At 41.6% G+C, this 24,258-nt stretch overlaps 1 protein-coding gene across 2 annotated transcripts in view; it reads left to right on the top strand.

Moving 5' to 3' along the window:
- The window catches only part of LOC139021224 (histone-arginine methyltransferase CARM1-like), a 227,150-nt gene that overhangs the window by 80,025 nt on the left and 122,867 nt on the right, over positions 1-24,258 (top strand). For both annotated transcript variants that reach the window (XM_070431573.1, XM_070431574.1), the window contains exon 2: positions 6,824-6,949. In XM_070431573.1, the coding sequence (XP_070287674.1) occupies positions 6,824-6,949 (126 nt within the window). The remainder of the gene's footprint in view (positions 1-6,823; positions 6,950-24,258) is intronic.

The following is a 24,258-nucleotide window of genomic DNA, read 5'->3' as shown; positions in this document are numbered from 1 at the left end:
AATCGAAATGACTAGAGAGACAAGTACGTGGAACTGTTGGTGGGCACTAAATTGTTATTAAATGAGGGCCCAAAGGAGATAGTATTACTATGTAATGGCTGTATGATTTGGTTGTGTAGACTTGGTAAAATTAAACATCAATATGTAGAGGAAGGGGATAACATTTGTAAACAAAACAAAACAAAAACCCCCATCAAACTCAAAACCAAAACCAAATGACCAGACAACTGTTGTTCTGAACCTAATGTCCTAAAAGCCGTTTTTTCCCCCATCTCTCTGACTCTCTCACATATGGTAGCTACCCCAATTCTCAATTCTAAAACCTTTTCCAAATCCCTTCCTTTTTCTGCTTACCTTCCCATTCTTTTCATTTCTCTTCTGCTGTTAACACTGGGCCCATTTCAATCTGAAAGAATTAATCCATTTTCAGTTTTCTTCACTATCATTACTCTAGCTAGCAAAATCCTAGAAACTAATCTTTCAAATACAGAATTCTCCTTACCAGGTAGAGGAGAGGAAGAAGCTGTGAATATATATTACTATTTTTTCATATCTCATAGGAGATTGTTATTAATGTGCTCAGTATTGGTGCCTAATTTTAATATTAGTTATCTTTTTTAAACCATAATCATGTTCTCTTTAACACTCATTTTCTGAGGTTAAATTTGCTAAAAATAATAACTGCACAGTGATCCATATGATTTACTCCCATCTATATATGCGCTGCCTGTACCATCATTTTTTAGTTACCTGTTTCTAGGAAACACGTTTATTAGGTAGACTAACTTCCTATTTCTAGATAGGAAAATATTAAAGGGTCACTTAGCAAAGACTTGGCATAAATGCAATATTATTAGGTCATAAGTACTCTCTGTCCATGGATTTATACATAAAACTGTATCTTAGAACTTCTGTTCTAGACCATGCCTGATATATAATATTCTTAGTCAGGGCTGTAGTTTTCTTATGGAGATTGAATTTCTGCATCTGCATAGGCTGAAAGGAGAGGGGTATATGTAAGGAGAAGTAAGGCATTTTGTTGTTAAAGTCAAGGGCAATTCTCTCGACCTTACCCTGAGGCATTTTCCAGGGTTACCTGTGTGTACTTGTGAATGGGTAGGTCCTGGATTTCTCTGTGAACTGTTAAAAGTTTTGTCAAATGAGGCTGAAGTGGAGGATAGAGCAAGGCATCTGGATTCACCATGATTATCGTTTTCTTTGAGAGTCCTTTCGGGGAACTAGTGGCTTTTCCTCAAGGAGGGAGTGACATAGCTCTAGGCTTTCCTAAAGCCGTCTAAATTTTGTGCACAGGAAGTTATTCTGCTTGTTACTTACTTTGTTGCCACCAGCAGAGTAGGACTTGCCCTATGAAGAAGCAGCAAAGAGTGTCACTGATGAGAATCAAGTTCAAAAGCACAATTACAGTAGCTCTGGCCAGTGCAGCTCAGTCGGTTGGAACCTCGTCCCATACACAGAAAGGTGGTGGGTTCAATTCCCAGTCAGGGCACATACCCAGGTTGTGGGTTTGATCCCCAGTTGGAGTGTGTGTGAGAGGTAACAGATTGATGTTTTTTTCTCTCTCTCTCTCTCTCTCAAATCAATAAAAACAAACAAAAATAAAACCAAACAAACAATAAAACCATGCCCTCAGGTGAGGATTTAAAAAAAAGAGCCCAATGATAATAAATACACAGAAGCAGCCAGCCTTCTGTGCCACTGAAGATATGAAATGAGATGTTTGGCAAGGGTGTAGTTAGTATTATTATTATTATTACTAGTAATAATAACTTGATAAATGCCCTATACCTTGGTATAATGTACATTGAAAATGTATTTGATTTTTGAGTATTCTCAATAAACACATTTACCTCTGAATGTATTAGTACCTGATTTTAGCCATAAAAAAATAAAAAATAAAGAAAATGGTCTCCACACCATCCCTGTTTTTCCCAGTGTTGTAGTATTTCCTGGTCTTGGATTTATATATGTTCCTTAATTTTTTAGTGTATTCCTTAATTTTTCTAAAATAAATTCTTTAAATTTAAAAAGACGTATTTCTAGATTAATATGATATTCTCCTCTAAAATAGCTGCGTTTTCTTCTTGATCCCATTTGTTAACAGGAATCATTTAGAATGTTTTTATGTACTAACATGGTCAAGGTCAGGATAGGAAATCAACACAAGAAGTTTTTACATTAGCAAACAAAAATGTAAGAAGACATTCATTTCCATGAATGATTTAAAAACGGAGAATGAACATAATGATTATATTTACTATCTTGGATGCAGTAATTTCTAAATAAATATTTTAAAATGAATGAAGTACCAGCTAATATCTGGTAAACAAAAAAGTGTAAAGAATAGTGATACCCACCAAGAATGAGAATGTGGTGAAGAATCTTAGTGATAGTAGTGTGTCTTTTGCTTGATTGCTTTTTTTTTTTAACCAAATGAATAGCTTTCTTGTCTTTTCTAACTAGAAAAATAAGTAGTCACTTAGAAAATTCAAACAAGGCAGACAAATAAAAATGACCCCAAATTTCTCCATCCAGAGGAAACAACTAATGACACTTTGGTGTATATCTTTTTAAACAACTTTCTACAAAAATAAACACAATGTTAAATTGCTACAAAAATATCACACGTGCTGTTCTGCAACCTGAACACAGATGTATCATGTTTAATTTAACCAACCATGTAAGTGATGGACTCTTAGCTTTAATATACACATCCTTAAATATACATCCATTCACAATTGATAAAGTACATCCTGGAAGAAACTGTTATGAGTAGAACGTCTAACAGAGAGTACATAGATTTTAAATTTTAAACCATATGGCCAAAATACATTTCAGGAATATAGAAATTTACATTCTTAGTAATGGCACCCAGTGACTTCTCACAGCCTTTCCAATGTTTGATACAAAATTTTTAAAAATTTTGCTATTGACATTTCCCAGTTGTCAATTGCCTACTGACTCCTTACTAACTTTTTAATAGGGATGTTTATTTCTTCTTATATTTTAGAGCTAATTGTATATTGGGGATAGTAAGTCATTGTTATGTATGTTGAGAACATATGCCTAGCTTATCATTGCTTTTCAACTTTGTTTCAAGTATTAAAAATTTTTTGCCACAGGTATATTTTAACATTTGAAGTAGTTCCCAGTACTTTCTGGATATAATGGCATACTTAAAAAGACTTCCCCCACCATATTTAAAAAGAAAATAGGGAGGGAATAAAGAAAAGAGGATGTATGGCTAAGCATTTTGCAATTTATGAAGGTAGGAAAAAACAGCAACTCAATGTATACCCTAATTAAATCACAAACAAACAACAACAAAAGAAAAAAATCAAAAGTCTATCTAGTTAAGGAGGATTGAGTAATACATTTTTAAACTTATCTATTCTGGGGTGGGATGCAATCAATACATGGAGAAATGCTTTCACTAATTCAAAAAATATTAAGTATTAGATACTGTGCTAGGCTTTGATGCAGAGAGAAAAAAAAGAATGAACCCCCAAATAAAGTGAAATTGCCCTGCTCACAAAGAGCGCACAGACTGTAATATTCATGTTTGTACAAGGAGCTGAGGAAGACTAGAATCTCCTTCCTTCTTCATCCTATCTCATCCTACTTCAAAACCATAAGGAAAACAATTGGTAAATGCTAATAATCCCAATTTCTTGAAAAAATATTTCTTGTGACTTTAAGAAAACATATTGTTTCAGAGAGCCCCAAACTCCCTTCTGCATCTGCATTCACGGCTGCCACCCTGTGAGGAGACGTTGATGCCTTAGAGACACTGACTGGGCTGTAATAACAACCTGTAACCATGTTTTATGCCAAGAAAATGTTTTCAAAACATCTGCACTATTTAACCAGCCAAGATGTTTCATGAAAAGTATCTGTGAATGCCTCCATCAGGAGGTACTCATTCATATGAAGTAGTGGTTAAAAATATTTGAAAACATTTAATCATCTTAACTCTGTGTGTGTTTTTTGAATGTATGTGCACAAATGTGCATATGCTCATGTGTAACACTGGAATTTTATAAACAACTAGAGACCTGGTGCACAAAATTTGTGCACTTGGGGGGGGGAGGGTCCCTTATCGGCCTGTGCCCTCTCTCAGTCCAGAGGTGGGAGAGGCTCCCGCCAACGCCGCTGCACTTGCCAGCTGGGAGCCCGGCTCAGGGCTTCTGGCTGAGCAGCACTCCCCCTGTGGGAGCGCACTGACCACCAGGGGCAGCTCCTCCGTTGAGCGTCTGCTCCCTGGTGGTCAGTGCACATCATAGCAACCAGTCGTTCTGCCGTTTGGTCAATTTGCATATTAGCCTTTTATTATATAGGATTATGTTTTTAATTATAATTCAATTTAATACACATACTGTAATTGATTTTGTAAAGGAGAACAGAAGACATTAAAGATAAGAGCTAAGAATATATATATATGGCTAATATGCTGTGTCCAACCAGTCGCTATGACGTGCACTGACCACCAGGGGGCAGATGCTCAACACAGGAGCTGCTGAGCTGCAGTGACTTGGCAGCAGCAGTTCTTGGGTGACACACCTCGAAACCAGAGAGGAGGGAGCCCGATTCCTCGTAGGGCTGCACGATTCCACCTTCAGCCGTGGGTTATGTTGTTCCTGGGGCACTGTCAGCCCCGAATCTGGTTTACTGCACACTTGCATTTGCGTTCCACACCCTGTACCAGAGCAACTTTGCAGAGTGCCCTCTTGCACTCCGGGACCCCTTGGGGCGGTGTTGGAGAGTCAGTTTGGCCCAATCCCTGCAGGCCAGGCCGAGGGACCCCACCTGGTGGAGGGACCCCACTTACTCCACAGATGCCAGGAAAAGACTGTGGGAGGTTGGCTCCAGGGCGTGTCGAGCCCGTTTCGCCCAGTCCCGCCCCGCCAGCCACCTTCTAATTAATTTCCTTTCAATGTGCATAAATCCGTGCACCAGGTCACTACTTTATAATCAGAGAAATATTAATACTCTCTTATTGGTTTAATAGGATTTTAGAAATTATTTAAACTTTACCATTCAGTCTTAACAAAGCATCAATATTTTCATTTTACGTAATGAAAAAACGTGATTCCATGTGTTTAGGTGATTAAGCTCCTCAGTAAGTATCTATAATAATAAAAACGTAATATGCTCATTAGACCGGACGTCTTTCTGGACGTCCTTCTAGACAAAGCCAGGGCTGTGAGGGAAACCTGGGTCCCGGGTGCCAGAGGGAAGCCGGTGTTGGCAGCCGGGGGAAGGAAGGCCTACTCTTGCATGGATTTCATGCATCAGGCCTCTAGTAAAAGATAAAGCAAAACCCAAAGTCATTGCTTTTCCCACCACACTACAGCTGCCCCAATGCTAACAGCATTAGTGAGTTAGTTCCCAATTATCTATGCATGAATCTAATGAGAACCTAGCCACTTACCATGGGCCCTTCTTGGGAAACTTTTTATCACACTTGCCTTGGCACAATGTGGTAGGAGCAACATGGCTTTGGAGTCAACTTCAACCCTGGGCTTGAATTCTTGCCCTGCTGCATATTAGCTGTGCATATATGGACGTAAACTCTGCCTCGTCTTCACCTAGGAACATTGGCAGTGATGATACTTGCAATGGAATTTTTGCGTGATATCTCTGGCACATAGTAGGTGCTCAGTCACCCACAGCGACATTACCTGGTCTCTCCTAGGATGGCATCAAGAGATACAAAATGGTCCTGGCCAGTGTGTGTCAGTGGTTAGAGCATCAGCCTGTGCACTGGAGGGTCAGAGGTTCGATACCCGGTCAAGGGCACATACCTGAATTGCAGGTTCCATTTGCAGGTTCCATCTCCAGCCCTGGTGAGGGAGGCTACCAATGGATATGTCTCTCTCACATAGATGTGTCTCTCCTCTCCCTTTCTTTCCCTCTTCTGTCCCCCCCACCCCCACACACACAAACCAAAACAAACAAAAACCCAGCCTCATTTGTCCGGTGAGGATTTAAAAAAAAGAGAGTTATAAAATGATTTTGGGAATATTGGGTTATGGGTAATGGAGCCCTGGCAAGATCCAATAGGAGTCTGTTTTAAGTGGTGTTAAACACCTGCAAAGAATTGGTATTCGGCCATATAGTCATTTCTTGAACTCAGTGGTCGGCAAACCGCGGCTCACGAGCCACATGCGGCTCTTTGGCCCCTTGAGTGTGGCTCTTCCACAGAATACCACATGCGGGCGCGCACGTGCAGTGCAATTGAAACTTCGTGGCCCATGCGCAGAATTCGTTTTTCGGCCTGAGTGAGTTTATTTTGAAGAAGTGGCATTAGAAGAAGTGGGGGGTGTCGGTCAGTCGGGCAGCGGGATACACAGCACGGGGAAGGCGGGTGCGATTCATGCACCAGTTGAGTGAGACTGGCTACAAGACGAGTGTGGATGGGAGAGTTGGAAGGGGTCGACCTCAGCGAACGTACCTCAGTCAGACTGAGGACGTTTTTAGCAAAGGCCAGCTTAGGAGTACCCTAATTAAGTTAATAACAGTGTACCTACCTATATAGTTTAAGTTTAAAAAATTTGGCTCTCAAAAGAAATTTCAATCGTTGTACTGTTGATATTTGGCTCTGTTGACTAATGAGTTTGCCGACCACTGCTTTAACTGATATCCTCATATTCCCATATGTCCCAGGAGAAATTGTATTAAGAAAAAAGAAATGAGGCACCTAGAGAACATGAGAAAATGTAGGAATGCATTTAGGCATTGGTGAGCCTTTTGACAATGCTCAAAATGGATTTTCCTAATCCTTTTTTTTTTCCACTCTTTATAGCTGATGGCGTCTGTGTCTTTAAATGCCTACTCAACCGAGACACCGAATGTTGCAGGGTGGGGAAGGAATCCGTCTTGATTACCCTGGGGTACAACAGTGCTCTGCTGAAGTTTGAGTCTTATGCTGGTAAGTTTTGTGCTTGTCATGACCCCCTGTCTTTGCTGAAAATGAATCCCCTGATTGGTTGACTTTTTGCTGTTAATGATTGGTTGGCTTTCAGCAGAATGTTTCCTGATGTGGGTTGTTCTAGATTAAAACAATGATATAAAACTGGTTCTGGTGCTTACCTGATACCCAGGCTGGAGCACTGTCAGCCTTTCCCTAGACCATGAGAACGTTTCTATTCTCCCCACTTTGGGTTCTCCTTCATCCAGAGCTGATTTTCCTTGAAGAGGAGGCTGTTTGCAGAAATGTGACTTCCCGCTTCTTTGCCAATCAGAATGTTTTCATCCTATTTTTGTCTTTGGATCACTTGTCGAACATTTTTAGATTCTGGACAACAAATGTCAGGCAATAGGGAGGTAAACTAAAGTGTAACTAGAGCTATTTTAAGAAAGGGCTAAAAGGCACCCCGGGAGATTTCCAGTCCGATAAAGGTAATTAGGGTTAACAATGCCATCGTCTACCTTTGATGGTCTGTCATCATTTCTTTAACTTAGATATGAAGTGTTCATTTCATGGTGTTAATCCAGACGACACAAAGTATTAGCAGTGGTACAGATTCTCCTCTGGGTAGTTAAATATTATGGTAACTACTTGGGATAAAGAAGTTAACCTGGTTTGTAGTTTCGGAACTGACTCGGAGTCAGCCAGAGAGCGGAAGCTGTTTTATCATATACCTATTCATCTCTTCATCATCCCTGGTGAGACACATTTCTTTTTAAGAAAGAAATAGCCAGTGAAATAACAGGGAGCGATTGTACAGTACGAAGACTGAAGGGAAAAGCTTTCTTCTAATGTGTTCACACTTGGAACACTCAATGCTCGAGGAAGTCATGCTGCTCAACTCCACATAGAATGCGTATGTCCACAATGTCCATGTTTCAAGCATAGGGTACTGTTCAGAGTTGGTATGTAGAGTCTAAACAGGGTTAGGAGTTTTATTTTTTAGGGGCTCTCAACTTGAACTGCCTTCACTGTCTGGACAAAAACTTTTCTTTGAGTCTTTCTTTAAATTGCAGTGAAATAGAACTAAGTCCAAAGATATTGGGATCCATTTTACTGCGCTGCTTCCAGCCCTCTAGTTAAATAGCCTAGATAGTTGTGAGGCCCGGAACCAACTCAGTGTTGGGGGCCAACGACAGGAGCCTATTGGTCCTACACAAAGGCCCCTGTAAGTAATATCTGATGCCTTAGCGGACAAGGAGAGGGAGTGAACGGACCCTTTTCGTTACATTCCTTGATACAGAGATTTTGGACTTAGTAATGAAATTTGTATTCCATGTGCTTTTGCCTAACTTAGAATACAAATGACTAAGTTTCTACATAATTTGTTTATACCAATCAAAAAAGCAAGAAGGGAACTTTTAAATAGGGAGCTCCTAGGTGGGACTAATTCTGAGATCATGAATTCATTATTGGTTCAGCGTGTAACCTGTGTTTCAGAAATGAGCACAGAGACCTTGGCCTACCTTGCTTTAGGACACTGGCTGTAATTGATTAGCCTCCTTTGTTCTGTAAGAAGGAAAGATAATCGATACCAAGAATTTCAGACTCTACTTGAGAATTTTCCCAAGGGTACCTTATACCATCTTGCTATTCTGGAGTTTGTGTGTGTCTTGATTTTGCTAGGATTGAATCGCAGCACCATATGGATCCCAAGTACAGATGTTTGCAAATTAATGGTCCTCCTTAGTTTAATTTAATAATAGTTTTCAAAAGCAACTGATGTCCCTGGGGAGTGGGTTGCCTGTCTGATTTTCCTGGCCCTAGAGACTGAACAAGCCAAGCACCTGGTCCCTCATTCTGGATCTGTCAAGGCAGGTTGTGTGCGAGGGACCGGAGTCCACAGCTGCAGGCTGGTAGTGTGGCAACTGAGGAGCAAGCTGGCTGTGACTCAGTGGGTCCCCGAGGGCCCAGGTCCCAGGTGGCAGTGGGATCCTGTCATTTGTCAGCTTGGGTGTTGACAGAAAGCTGTGTACATCAGACACAATTGCTACATTTTTGAGATGTGCTCTGCTTTTCTGGAGTAAGACCATGTGGCATTTGAAATGTGAGCCTGCGATTTTACATTTAGAAGTGAACAGCTGCCAATTTTCTAGAGCTTGGGTAAGAAAGAAAATTCAACTTTATTGGGAAGTTGATCAGTAGTGATAATTAGACACTACTAGAAAGGAATGATCAAATACCCAAATATATCTCTAAGGAATATTTCTTTCCTTCCTCCTTTCCTTCTTCAGAATTGTGACTCGGTGCTCTCCAAGCCTGATTTAGTCACATGTCAAATACTCGCCAGTGTTCTCCGAGACCACTGTGAAATCTGGCCATTAAATCTCACTGTATTTTAGAAGCAGTGGGAATATTTAATGATGACAGATGTCAACAGAGAAAAAGGTTTTAATTAAATGGACTTAATATCTATGACAAACTGACTATGAATGGACTAGATATGTGCAGGGTTTCCTTCCTGTTCATTCATTCATTCATTCATTCATTCAACAAATATATATTGAGAGCCTGTAATGTGCCAAGCACTTAGTTATGTGCTAAAGATACAGCACTGAGTAAATAGAAGTCCTTACAAATATGTAGCTAACATTTTATGAGGACACAGACAATAAATGAACATACTGGTAGATAGTGAAAATAAACCAGGGAAAGAGACAGAGAATGACTGGGGATTAAGTGTGTATACTCTTCTAGGTACTTTCTGAGGGAAAGCCTCACTGATTAGCTGCCATTGGAGCCGTAGTGGACGAGGGAAGGAGCAGAGCCCTGTGTGTGTCAGAGTAAGGGTGGTCCAGACAGAGGAACAGAACCACAAAGACCCTAAGCCAGGTTGTACTTGAAGAATAGCACTGAGAGCAGAGGGCCCAGGTGGAATGAGGGAGGAGAACGGTGAGATCAGCGAACTGGAGGCCAGATCAGGGGGGACGTTGGAGACCATGGTGAGCGTCTTGGTTTTCCTCTGAGGAGGATTGAAAGCATCTGAGGGCTTGCCGCAGCGGCCCAGCATTGTCTGAGTCTTACTTAACTTTTAGATTCTTTTTAGAGGTAGGTATTTATACCTTCTCTCTTATTCTCACAGCAGAATTATTGTTGGTGTTTATTCCCATTTTTAAGCAAAGCCATTAAGGCTCATCGGTTCGAAGGAAATTGCCCACGTGACAAAAAGAAAATGTAAGGCCCATGTTCTTTCAACAGCTTCCCAACTTCCCCTCCACTCTTCACTGGTTGACATTTCATCGAGAAAACTCACACTTTGAATTGGGGTAACACAGCCATGGAAAGCCAGCTTTTATCGGCATTTCACTAATGGAGAAAAAGAAATAAAGATACTGGTGGTCCTTATTTTGGAAGTTTATGAATCAAGAGAAATTTCTTTATCCTTTTTTATTTTGAAAAAAATTTCCAACTTAAAAGTTTCTTAAACAATACTGAGAATTTCTGGAAATCCTTTAAACAGATTCATTAATTTACAATAGTTTGTCACACTTGATTTATCTACGTGTATGTGTGTGTACATATGTAAATACATATTATCATTTTATTTCTGAAACCATTTGAGAGTAATTTGCATGTCATACTCCTTTACTCCTTAGTACTTCACAGGAATATCCCATCTTATATAATAAAAGCCTAATATGCTAAATGTCCAGTTGTCTGGTCACCCTTTCAACCAATCAAAGTGTAATATGCTAATGATATGTTAAGGCTGCTCAACGGCTCACTATGACATGCACTGACCACCAGGGAGCAGACGCTCCGACCAGTAGGTTAGCTTGCTGCTGGGGTCCTGCCTATGGGGAGTGAGTGAGATGGGCCAGACATGCCCTGGAGCCCTCCCAGTCCCTCCTTGGCCCCAGTTGTGCACCAGTGGGGTTCCTCAGCCTGGCCTGTGCCCTCTCGCAATCTGGGACCCCTTGGGGGATTTCGGAGAGCTGGTTTCAGCCCGATCCTGCAGGCCAGGCCAAGGGACCCCACTGGTGCACAAATTCGTGCACCAGGCCTCTAGTAAACAAGAATATTCTCTTTTGTAACCACAGTAGGATTACCAAACTCAGGAACTTAGCATCTCTATGTATTTATATTTAATTTACAGTTCATAGTCCAGTTTCATAAATTATCCCAATAATGTCTTTTATAGCACTTTTCTCTCTTAGTACTACATCTGGCCTAGGATCATGTATTGTACTTAGTTGTCATGTCTCTTTAGACTCTTTAATTTGGTTGAGTTCCTCACCCCTTTTTCTTTCTTTGATGACATTAAGATATTTGGAGAAGAGGGATCAGTTATTTTATAGAATATTCTCTAATTGGGGTTTTTCTAATATTTCCTTGTGAAAAGGTTCAGGTTTTGCATCCCCAGTCAGGAAACTACCTACCTGATATTGTGTCCTTCTCAGAATATCACCTCAGCAAGCACTGAGGTCTACCTACCCCTTGTTGGTAGTACGAGTTTTGATCACCAGGTCAAGGCATTTTCTATAGACAGTTACTGTGCTTTCCCTGATAGATGTAAATAGTAAGGAGTCTGGGCCAAGGCACTTTGGTATCATGCAAATATCCTGTTCCTCATCAAATAGCCCAAATTTAGTATATATTTATTATCCATTTCTTTGGATGTGAAGTTGAGGGTTTTTTTTGATATGTTAACCTTGTATCCTGCAGTAATCTTGCTAAATCACTTAATTCTTGTAGGTTGTTTTTTTATAGATTCCCTAGGATTTTCTACATAAATGATTGCATCATCTGTGATTAGAGATAGTTTTGCATTCCCCTTTCCTAGCTGCATTTGGTGTGTGTGTGTGTGTGTGTGTGTGTGTGTGTGTGTGTGTGTGTTTTGTTGTTGTTTTTTGTTTGCACCAGCCAGGCCTTCTAGTATAATGTTGCAGAGAAGAAGTTAGAGCGGGCCTCCTTACCTTGTTCATGATCTCAGGAAAAGCATTCAGTTTTCACTCTTAGTTGTAGGGTTTTTGTTGTTGATGTTCTTTATCAGACTGAGTAAAGTCCATTATATTCCTAACTTGCTCATAGTTTCTATCTTGAATTGTATTTTAATTCAAGATAGAAACTCTATCTGAGTCTATGAAGATGAACGAATCATTTTTATTTTTAGCTTATTAATATGATTAATTAAATTGATTGAGTTTTGAATGTTGAAACAACCTTGAATTTCTGAGTTTAAACTTGGTCATGACATATGAGCATTTTATATAGAGCTAAATTAGATTTGCTAGAATTTTATAAATATTTTTGTGTCTATGCTTCTTAAGTATTGCTTTGTAGTTTTCTTTATGTCTTTGTCTGATTTGGGTATCAGAGTAATATTGGTCTTATAAAATAGGAGCATATTCCCTAACCTCCTTTGGTGAATTCTTTGTAAAGAATTTGGCATCATTTCTTCTTTAAATGTTTGTTAAAATTAACAACCAAATTCAAATGGATCTTGATTTTTTGTGTGTGTGAAAAGGTTTTAACTACAAAGTCAGTTTATTTTATACAAATAAATCTATTTAATGTATCTTCTGTTTATTGATTGAGCTTTAATTGTCTTTCATGGAATTATCTATTTCATCTTGGTTGTCAAATTAATTGCTATTAAGTCATTCATAATATTTCTTTATGTCAGTATGATCTGTAATAATGTTCTTTCTCTTATTTCTTATATGATAATATATGTTTTTATTAATTTACTTAGAGGCTTATCAACTTTATTGATTATTTCAATGAAATAGCTTTTTGGTTCATTCATTTTTCTCCATTTTCTGTCTTATTGATTCTTGCTTTTATATTTATTTTCTTCCTTCTCATTACTTTGATTCTCTGATTACTATTTTCTCTTTAACTTTAAAAATATATATTTTTTATTGACTTCAGAGAGGAGGGGAGAGGGAGAGAGAGATAGAAACATTAATGATGAAAGAGAATCATGAATTGGCTGCCTCCTGCACCCCCCCTATTGGGGATCATGCTTGCAAACCAGGCATGTGCCAGACCGGGAATCGAACCATGACCTCCTAGTTCACAGGTTGACACTCAACCTCTGAGCCACACTGGTCATGCTTCTATTTAACTTTTTAAGGAAGAGGCTTAAATCATTAATTTGAGTCCTTTCTTTTTCTAATACATGCTTTACTGCTATACAGTTCTTTCTGTATACTGTTCTAGCTGCATCCCATAAATTTGGTATATTGTGTTTTCCTTGCCCTACAATTCAGAATAATTTGTATTGTTATTTGTTCTTTGGCCTATGAATTTTTTTGACCCATGAAGTATTTAGAATTATATTGTTCAATTTGGAAACGTTTGGAGATTTTCCAGATAACTTTCTGTATTTTTATTGAACTCTTCTGTGATGTGAATGAAAATGTGGTTTGTATGATATCAGTGGTTTCAGATGTGTTGGAGTTTGTTTTATGGCTCACAATATGGTATATCTTGGTGAATGTTCCATATGCACTTGAAAAGAATATGTGTTCTGTTATTATTGTGTGAACTATTCTCTAAATATCAGTTAGGTCAAGTTGATTGATCTTTAATGATTCTTGGACTACTTGTTTATCAATTTTTGAGAGAGGAGATTTGAAATTACTGACTATAACTGGATTTTGTCTGTTGTAGTTGTTTATGACCCTTTGCGATATGAAAGTTGATATTCTATTGAGTATATGTGAGGTTATGCTTCAGATAATGACTCAAAGAAGCGAACAGTGAAGATCCAAGTTTCTAGTAGCTGTTTTTCAATTTTTTTCTTTTATGAGGAAAATTCATACTTGAGTGAAACCCAGCTGGAGCATGCCTGATCCCTGCCTCCCTGCTCTCAGCATTTATTACAGTAACCATATTTTCTGGTTCCTATTTTCTGCTGAACAGTCTATCTGCATACTACTGAAATATTTATGGGATCAAACCTGCAACCTTTTCGCGTATGGAACGATGCTCCAACCAACTGAGGTACCCTGTCAGGGCACACCCTATTCTTATGCTTTATCTTGCTGGGGCGTGTCAAAGGAACTTATCCTATCTAATAAAAGACAAAAAGGGTAATTGACCTTACCTTCGCTACGCTTCCCATTGGCTAATCAGGGAGATATGCAAATTAACCGCCAACAAAGATGGCGGCCAGCAGACACGCAGCTGAAGCAAGCAGGAGGCGTGCTTGCTCCAGTAATGGAGGAAGCCAAGGTTCCCCCCCTGCCGCGGCCCGGCTCTGAACTCCGAAAGCAACAAAGTTTCAATTATAGAAGCTAAACAAACTCCAGATACCTGCTTTCAGCAGGCCGTGGCCACAGAGCTGGAGCTCGGCTCTTAGCTCCAGTGACGGAAACAAAGTTTCAATTATAGAAGCTAAACAAACCCCAGATAACTGCTTTCAGCAGGCTGTGGCCTCAGAGCTGGAGTGAGCAGTGGCCTGTTTCAGCTCCAGTGACAACAACAAAGTTTCAATTATAGAAGGTAAATAAATCCCAGAATAAAAGGAAAAAAAAGAAAAAAAGGAGAGGCTGGGAGCTTCAGTTGCCAGCCAGCCTGAAAATGGCCCTCAGCCCCTCACCCAGACTGGCCAGGCACCCCAGTGGGGACCCCCACCCTAAAAGGGGTGTGGCCAGCCTGAAAACAGCCATTAGCCCTTCATCCAGGCTGGCCAGGCACCCCAGTGGGGACCCCCACCCTGAAGGGGGTGTGACCAGCTGCAAACAGCCATCAGCCCCTCACCCAGGCTGGCCAGGCACCCAAGCGGGACCTTCACCCTGATCCGGGACACCCTTCAGGGCAAACCAGCCGACCCCCACCTGTGCACCAGGCCTCTATCCTATATAGTAAAAGGGTAATATGCAAACTGACCCTAACAGCAGAAAGACTGGGAATGACTGGTCACTATGACACACACTGACCACCAGGGGGCAGACGCTCAATGCAGGAGCTGCCCTCTGGTGGTCAGTGCGCTCTGCTCAGCCACAAGCCAGGCTGATGGCTACCAGTACAGCGGTGGTGGCGGGAACCTCTCCTGCCTCCTCAGCAGCACTAAGGATGTCTGACTGCAGCTTAGGCCTGTTCCCTGCTGGCAAGTGGACATCCCCCGAGGGCTGCTGGGCTGCCAGAGGGATGTCTGATTGCCAGCTTAGGCCCAATCCCCCAGGGAGCAGGCCTAAGCCAGCAGGTGGCCATCCCCCGAGGGGTCCCAGACTGCGAGAGGGCACAGGCCGGGCTGAGGGGGCCCCCCCTCCCCCCCAGTGCACAAATTTTTGTGCACTGGGCCTCTAGTATCATATAATAGGTTAACACAAAAGAAAATGTTTAAACATCTTTAAAATATTTAAATTTATTCATAAAAATTTGTTAATGCACTGTGTTGGTGATGATGTGGGGAAATAGGTAGGCATTATTATACATCCCTGTAGAGAGTGAATTGTAACAGCCTATAGAGGGCACTTTGGCATTATATTTCAAAATTAACATGGGCCCATCATTTGATCTCATTTTTAGTGATTTAACCCACAAACATACTCATAAATAGGAGACATGAAATGTAACAAAATATTAACATCAACTCATTGTAACAGTAAATACTGAAAACCACCAAAATTTCCATCATTAGGCTATTGGTGATTTGGAATTCCATGCAGATGTTTAAATATATATACTTTGTTACCAGCCAAGAGCCTCCCTCCCCAATTCTTCCAACCTTCTCTTTGAGAGAAGACTCCCTATGGTTCCCAGGTAAGGTATTGATGCCCCAAACCAACTTGGTTCTTGTCAAATTGGATATTTTGGTGTGTCCTTATGGAGTCATGGACCATATAGGAAGAGGCAGTAAGTTGAATTAAACCCATCTCAGGGAAGGGAACTCTTTTCAAACAATTTATTGATGAGAAAAATGTTGGTCTGCCCATTTAAAGAACTACCAGATCTATTGGGATGTGTAGTCAATGGCAATCTTACATTAAAATTGAGTTAAAATCTGTTGTTAATAGCCTGAAATTCAGAAACCATTCCTCTACTGAAATAACTTGCAAGAGGTATATGTCCAGGCCAGTTTGCAAATTTCACAGTATACCTGAAGCGTAATGCTCAACCTCTTTATAGTGTTATAGAGTAAACTTCCATAAGAATAGTAACATGGGTAAAGGTTTTTCTGAGGGAAAAAATTTAAGGTGACAAAACATCTCCGGTGGTCAGTGTGCTAATGAAACATATTTCCAACAACTCACAGATATAATAATGGTACCCGTAGTCTGTGCAGGTCACTGCCCATCACACAAATATGTGGATGAGGAGCGAGGGGAGGGGGCAAAGTGGTGCTTACAGGAGTCCCCAGAATGGGGAGCTGAAACAACATTTGCCTAGGAATGCCTACAGTTCTAATATCTTGATCACCACCCCCTTTCACTGTGCTGGGTCTAGAAACTGGTTAACCCTTTTTCATTTCTACTAGCCACATCTATATATAGATACTGCTTAGGGCTTAACGATTCGCTTCACATCAAGCTAAAAGCTTCCTTTCTCTTTTTTTCTGTATTTTATTTAAAATATATGTTTTTATTAATTTCTTTTTAGAGACAGAGGAAGGGTGAGGGAGAGAGAGAGAGAGAGAGAAACATCAATGAGAGAGAAACATCATCAATCTGCTGCCTCCTACATGCCCCCTACTGGGGATTGAGCTCACAGCCTGAGCATGTGCTCTGATTGGGAATCAAACCAGTGAGCTCTTGGTTCATGGGTTGACACTCAGTCACTGAGCAACACAGGCCGGACTTTCTGTCTTCTAATTCTCACGTGAGTTCTTCACCAGTGACACCATTGACATTTTAGGCAGGATTATTCTTTGTGGTGGGGGTGTCCTTCATTGCAGGATGCCTAGCAGCCCCTCTGGCCTCCACTCACTAGATGCCAACAGCTCACCCTTCCCCAGTTGTGACCAATGTCTCCAGACATTGCCAAAAGTTGCTTGGCGGGTGGTGGGGGTGGGGGATCAGCAATCAGCCCTCATTGAGAACATTAACTTGTAAACCTTTTGCGGTTTCTATGGTTTTTGACTGCTGGAAATAAGGAGGGAAATTAAGGTTCAACAAATAAGCTGCATTCTGTTCTTCTTTTTTCTTTTATTTCCATCACTTATTTGACCGAGAACCACAGTCTGCAGGCTGGTGGCCAGAGGGATGAATTTACCAGAAGGCGAATTACATTTAGCTCCAGGATGATTGTTTTAAAATGAAGCTCAAAGGCCTTAAGACTAGGTCTTATACTCTCAACTAGTTTCTTCACTGTTCCCTCTACTTTCTAAAGATGCACACACTTGGCTTGCTTCACCTGCTTACATAACCTGTCTGATCAGGAAGCATTTGAGTGTGCCACCTTTTTCTCCATGTGTGTGCTCACGGTGCATGCCTCAGAGCCACCAAAGACCACGTAACACCTTGTCCAAACCAGGAAAAACAAAAACCTCCCTTTAGAGTCCAGCGGTTCTCAACCTGTGGGTCGCGACCCCTTTGGGGTGGAACAACCCTTTCACAGGGGTCGCCTAAGACCATCGGAAAACACATATACAATTACATATTGTTTTTGTGATTAATCACTATGCTTTAATTATGTTCGATTTGTAACAATGAAATTGGGGGTCACCACAACATGAGGAACTGTATTAAAGGGTCAAGGCATTAAGAAGGTTGAGAACCATTGCTTTAGACAGTTTTCTCTCACCTGCCAGGACGTTATCATGAAATACCAATTCTGTTAGAAAACAAGATAATTCACTGCCATTAGCTAAAGAATTGTAGTAAATAAGTCTATGATGCTTTTGATAGATAACGTAGCCCCACGGCTGTGCATTGCACATCCAGCACAACCATGCATGTCAATCTTGCGTGTTTAAGGGAAGTAAGGTGTGTGTTCCGTAGCAAAACCTGGATTTAGACTTTGCTGGGAATTTCATTAAATTATCTGAGTGTAGAGAGATCACTAAGACAACAGGGTGGATCCCAGTGAGGGCATGATCACCGTTATCTCGTATTCCCTGTGGTTGAAGGAAAACAACTGTTCTTTCTAATAGGTGTGTGTTCCAACTCAGACCCTGCCCCGAGCCAGTCTTGCGGGTAGGAAAGCTGAAACTCAAGGAGGGGTGGTTGAGGGGGAGATGGAAATAAAAGCAGAGGAGACTCTTATATGGTGGTGACATCAAGGAAGAATTGAGAGTTTCTGTGGCTGCTGGAACCCTCTTGCCTACACAGAACTGGTCCTAGGAGACTGTTGTTCTTAATTTTGAAAGCTATTTCTCGTTACTGATGAACATACCCTAGCCAGGGTTCTTAAGAGAGATGGTCCCTTCATTGTTATGTTCTGAATTCAACATTCATTTATTGCTGTTTATCTTTTCTTCATTTTTTAAAGTTTGTTTATATAATAAATGTTTTTGAGCACCTACTATGAGCTTGCACTATTAAAAATCCCTCTTCTTGTGGAGAGACCATCTTCTAAATGTCATAACTATGTATGGTGCCAGATGGGTGTTAAACTTATCATGGTGATCACTTCATAAGGTGTATAAGTGTTGATTATGCCATATGCCTGAAACTAATATCATTTTAAAAACTACATGTTCTGCCCAGGCCAGTGTGGCTCAGTTGGTTGAGCATCGTCCTATGTACCGGTAGGTCGCTGGTTTGATTCCCAGTCAGGGCACATGCCTGGGTTGCTGCAGTAGGGGCCATGCAGGAGGCAACCGATTGATGTTTCTCTCTCACATCGATTTGTTTATCTCTCTAAAATAAAAACATATTTTTAAAAAATACACATTCTGATTTCTGATTACTCTATCAATATATCATTTCATTGAAATCTTAACAAAATTGGATATTGCAGGTTTTACTAATTCAGTTGTTCTTAAAAAGTAGTGCATCATTTCAGTTTGCATTTCATTGCTTTCTGTGGTTGTGAAATTGAGGGGGGTTTCGTTGGCATTCCAGAATTTGATCTTGGGACGCAGGGTGGCATCATATCTCTGCCTTTGTGAGACCGTCTACTCTGGCAGTGGCTGTCTTCATGGCTGTTCATGGATATTCATTCTGCTTTCCCTTCTAGTCACATGATAGGATTCCACTTCCCTACTCCATTGAAGTTAGGTGTGGACATAGGACTTGCTTGGGGCAATGAGTGTGAGTGAGAATGATGTCATTCCAGCCTGAAGGTTTCACAAGCCTGGGACTCACCATGTTTCTTGCGGCCACAATCCTGGGCACCTTCTAGCTGGGGTCCTGTGGTGAGACTAACATGAAGCAAAGCCCTGTGCTGAGCCATAGCGGACATCCATGAGAAGCAAATGTTGTTCCAAGCTACTAAGACATGGTGAGTGTACGTTAGGAAGCATAACCTGCTATCCCCTCTGATTCAGACGGTGTGGCCTGTCTGCCTGCCCGCATTGCTGGGCCATCACGCCAGTGTCCGGAGCCACTTCAGCACCCAGCAGACCTGACAGTCAAGTGCTCTTCCAAACAAGGAAAGGAGGGTGGTGGTACTTATGCATAATTCGTTCAATTCCAAGCAACAAAGTGGGTGACAACACTGTGCCATCTGCCAGCTCAAATTATTTTTGTCATCTCAGATTAAAAATTGTTCTAATATTCAGCAGGGAAATGACTTAATGCGGATTGGCTTCGGGCAACTTCTTAAAAATTGCTTTTCCTTCACAACAGGCCCATAAAAGTTAATAAAAATAAAGCTAACATTTATTGATCATACATTATGCTTCGGGGACCGTGCCAACAGAATCTCCTTTATTTTTCCTTGTACCATAATGAAGCTGGTGCTGTAATCATCTTTGGGTTACAGATGAAGAAACTGAGGCTCAGGGGGAATGTCCCTTGTCCAGGACAGTCACTGTTGAATAGTAGTCCGAGGATTTGAACCAGGTTCCATGGGGCTGTGCACCAACCACTTACACAACAGGGGCCACATTGTCTCATCCAAGACTTTCTCAAGGCCCCAGACTGGGTACATTGTGGTTCTGCCGGGCCCTCATCCTTTACTACTATCAGCTTTCCATCTCTCCTGCCTTTGCCATACTGTGATCAGAGTTTATCCTGTGTATGACTTTGTCCAACCAATGCTTAGCAAACAGGCACTGTACAGGCTCGAGACACGAAAATCAACAAGCCACAGTTGCTTCCCTCCAGGAGCTTATACTCTAGAGCAGTGCCCACCAAGAGAAATACACTGCGAGACACAAAGCAAGCCACACATGGTCATTTAACAATATATATCTATGTATACATGTTTTAGTTAAAAATACATAAAACATGAAATTCACCATCTTCACCAGTTTTTCAGTGTACAGTTTGGTGGTTTTAAGTACATTCATAATATTGTGCAACCATCACCAATACCCATCTCCAGAACTCATTCCACATATAGAATTTTAAGTTGACTAGTAAACACATTTTTAAAGCCAAAATAAACAGATTAAATTCATTTTAATAATAGAGTTTAACTCAGTAAATCCAAAGTGTTATCATTGAAACATGAAATAAGTATAGGAAGTATTAATGAGCTACTTTACATTTGTTTTTTGGACTATGTTTTGAAACATCTAAATATGGACTAGCCACAGGTCAAGGACTCCATTGCCATATGTGGCTAGTGGCTATTGGGATTGCACGGAGCAGGTCTCTAGGGAAAGATAAAGGCTTGGACTGCTTGTCTCAAGGTAATACGGAGAAGGATGGGATGAAATGTCCATGGGACACTGTGGGAGCACAGCCAAGGGACACTTATCTCAACGTGGAGTCCGTGGGAGGCTTCCAGAAGAAGATACCTGGTTGGGCAAAGAAGAGTGAAAAAGACTAGATCCAAGGCACAGAGGCAGGCCATCCAAGGTGGCCTGTGGTGAACACCAAGTGCAAGCCGGGGGGAGTGGGTGGAGATGTGGCTTCTCAGGCACAATGGGGCCCAATCATGAAGGGCCTTGGATGGGAGCCAAAGAATGTGGATAGTATTTGCATGACCCTCTGCAGCTTTACTACATCCTTTTAAATACATTAGATTATTTGGAAACAACAGCATCAGCCCTCAAGCATTTGTGTCCAAGACTACTAATTGCCTCCTCATTCTAGTCGCTCCTTCTTCCATATTATAAGAAGTCCTATATTATTAGGGGTAGCAAAAAGTGTAGCTAAAATGTGCACCTCCCAGCCAGTTTTGCAAATAAAGATGACAGCTGAAGTGGTTGGATAGAATTTCTTGGGAATCGTCTTAACAACAGCAGATTCAATAAGAAGTATGCCATTCATCCATTGCCCCTTTCAGCTTCCTGCTGCCTGGAGTGTAGACATGATTGCTGGAGCTGCTGCAGTCACTTTGTGACTATGAGGTACCCTATGTATTCTCTAAGCACATCAGAGGAGAAGGGTACATGGTTCTTCTATCCATATAACTGTGGAACTGCTACACCAGCCCTGATCTGCCTAATTCAGGACTTGTTTTATGTGAGAAAAAATAATACTCTCACTTAAGTCACCATCATTTGTTTTCTTTTATTATATGCAAACAAACCTAATTTTGAGTCATCTAGGATACATAACCTATAAATTAACTCTTTAAGTTTATTTTACCAAGGATCTGTAAAATTAAGTGATCATGCAGGGAGTGGTGTCAGAGACGAAACTCAAGCCTGGGGATGCTGGCCCCAAGGCCTGTGCTTTATTTATTGTATCATTTTGTTTTTCAAGGATGTGGTTTCTGCTACCTCCCCCTCCTGTTGCCGCATATTTTCAGGGCAGCTGTCGTACAGGTTACAGTTAGTGGCAACCTGTATGGAATTTCTAGTAAGAACTCTGTCCCAGCCTCTACCTGGACAGTGGTGTCCTTTGCCTCAGTCATCTGGCAGGAGACCCATAAAGCATAGGGGCAAGCAGAGACCATCTCCTTTCCTCTTCCTTGCCGTTAGGGCTCCCTCTGGCTGCTTCCACTGGGTTTTCCTGGCTGTGCAACCAGGCCCTTCTCAGCTGCACGTACAGTATTGTACAGGCATCTGGCTTGCCCCCTCCCTTCCTGCTGTGTGCCTCCTGGCTATGTCACTGCTCAATTAGCATCCCCAGCACAGGGTGGTGATGCTCAAATCTGTCAATTCTGCAACTTGTTGGCATCTCTACAGAGAGCTCAGCGGGAGAGGAGGTTGCTGACTCAAGGCTAAATGGGATTTTCATATCATCTGCAGAGCTCAGTCATCCGCAAGATCCTCATTATTTGCAAGGTGGGCCAGATCAGTCGATGGTTTATTGAGCATCCTCACTGACCTTCAGAACGACCACCAGCAGTACCGCTTCCGCCAGCAGATGGGCCTGAGCCACGTGCCTTGTACCGGCCTCACTGGTTCCAGGTGTGGCCAGGTGGTAGCCAGGGCCTTCCGGCGGAGGTGCTTTCAAGCCAACCTGATACTCATCACTCCACACTTTCTCTGACTTTGTGTGCCAGTCTGCCTGCACAGCTGGGCAGAGAAGTGTGTCTGCTTCTTAGCTGTGTCTCTAGAGGTGGGTGAATAAACTTTTCCCGTAAAGGGCCAGCTAGTAAGTGTTTTGGGCTTCATGAGCCATATACGGCCTTGTCGTAACTACTCAGCTCTGCCATTATGGCATGCAAGCAGCTGGGACAATACTAGTATATAAAAGAATGAGTGTGGCTGCACTCCAATAAAACTTAATATTTGGACACTGACATTTGAATTTCATATAATTTTTCTTTTGTTGTAAAATACCCTTGCTTTGATGTTTTAAAAACTATGTGAGAATATAAAAACTATTCTTAGCTTGTAAGCTGTACAAAACACGTCAAAGGCTGGATTTGGCCCATGGGGCCCGGTTTGCCAACCTCTGATCTAGAGGCAGGTTTATACGGTAGTTAAACACATGAGGTGGAGTGTTTTTCTGGTATAAATCCCGATGCCATCACCAGTCAGGTGTGTAACTTAACAACAGCTATTTCCTCTTTCTAAGGTTCAGTTTCCTCATTGTGAAATGGGGATCATTCCAGCACACACTGCAGAGGGCTGCTGGTTGACTAAATGAAATAATAGATGTAGGTAGCCCAGCACACTCTTGCATGTCCACGATGGGCCCAGTGCTGGGAGATCCACAAATGAACCAGACACAGTTGCCCTCTCCAGGGCAGGGAGTCTAGCAGGAAGCTGGCGCTGTGCCCCAGCAACTGTCACACACAGGGCACCGTGGTCATAGCTGTAAGAGAGGCACAGCAGGGACAGTCTGTCATCTTGATGTGTGCAGTGCAGCTTCTGGGGTTTTGAAATGCTCAGGGTGTTCGCTCAAAGGAAGAGCAGCCCGCCTGGGACCACCACCCGAGGCCAATCCCTGCACCTCTGTGAACCCCTGCCGCCCCCCATGGCTCTGGGGCCTTGGAAGTCTAGCTTCCCCATCAGCCTTGCAGCACCTCTGCTCACGTTCCTCAGCAGCCACAGAGGAGACTTCCCACTTTCCATCGCTGTAAGGTAACCCAGTTGAGCTATGGCCAACATCACCTTGTCACTGGTGAATTTCTACTAAATGGAAGTCATTCTAATACAATGTGCCCAAGTTGTCAATAAGTCGTTTGCAAGCAAGGTAAGGTATATGGTAACGGATGCTTTTTTGTGTGTTTGCATTATTTTAACTCCCACTTAAAAACCAATCTTACCCTTACTTCCTTGTAAGATTACTTGTTCTGCCTAATCTGGCCACCGACTAGCATCTTAACTGGGCTTATCACCCGGGGACCATCAGTGGTCCTCAAACTTTTTAAACAGGGGGCCAGTTCACTGTCCCTCAGACCGTTGGAGGGCCGGACTATAGTTTTAAAAAAAACTATGAACACATTCCTATGCACATTGCACATATCTTATTTTGAAGTAAAAAAACAAAACGGGAACAAATACAGTATTTGTATTTGCATGTGGCCCGCGGGCTATAGTTTGAGGACCCCTGATCTAGGCTATATTCCTTAGTTGTGGAATTTCTTTGTCTTGGCTAAATTTAAATTTCTTTAATTTAAAATGGCTAAATTAATATGGTTTTAATGGCACCCAGTATTCTAAACTGTTTTCTTTTATATAATGTAGAAATCAGACACACTTCTGAGACTATAATCATAAATAGTGATATTCAGCTGATCTCATCTCCAGAAAGAAATGGTAAATTCCTTAGCAACAGTCAGTCATGTTCCTTTTCCGTTTGTTCCCGGAAGTCTTTCTGGATCTGCATCCCCCGTGCACCCTGTGTGTCCCATGTTGCTCGAGC

The sequence above is a fragment of the Myotis yumanensis genome, unplaced genomic scaffold (genome assembly GCF_028538775.1).
Source record: "Myotis yumanensis isolate MYYU_CA2020_CCGP unplaced genomic scaffold, mMyoYum1.0.hap1 SCAF_12, whole genome shotgun sequence".
Classification (NCBI taxonomy): domain Eukaryota; kingdom Metazoa; phylum Chordata; class Mammalia; order Chiroptera; family Vespertilionidae; genus Myotis; species Myotis yumanensis.
The sequence above is the reverse complement of the archived record's forward strand: the minus strand, read 5'-3'. Positions and strand labels throughout refer to the sequence as shown.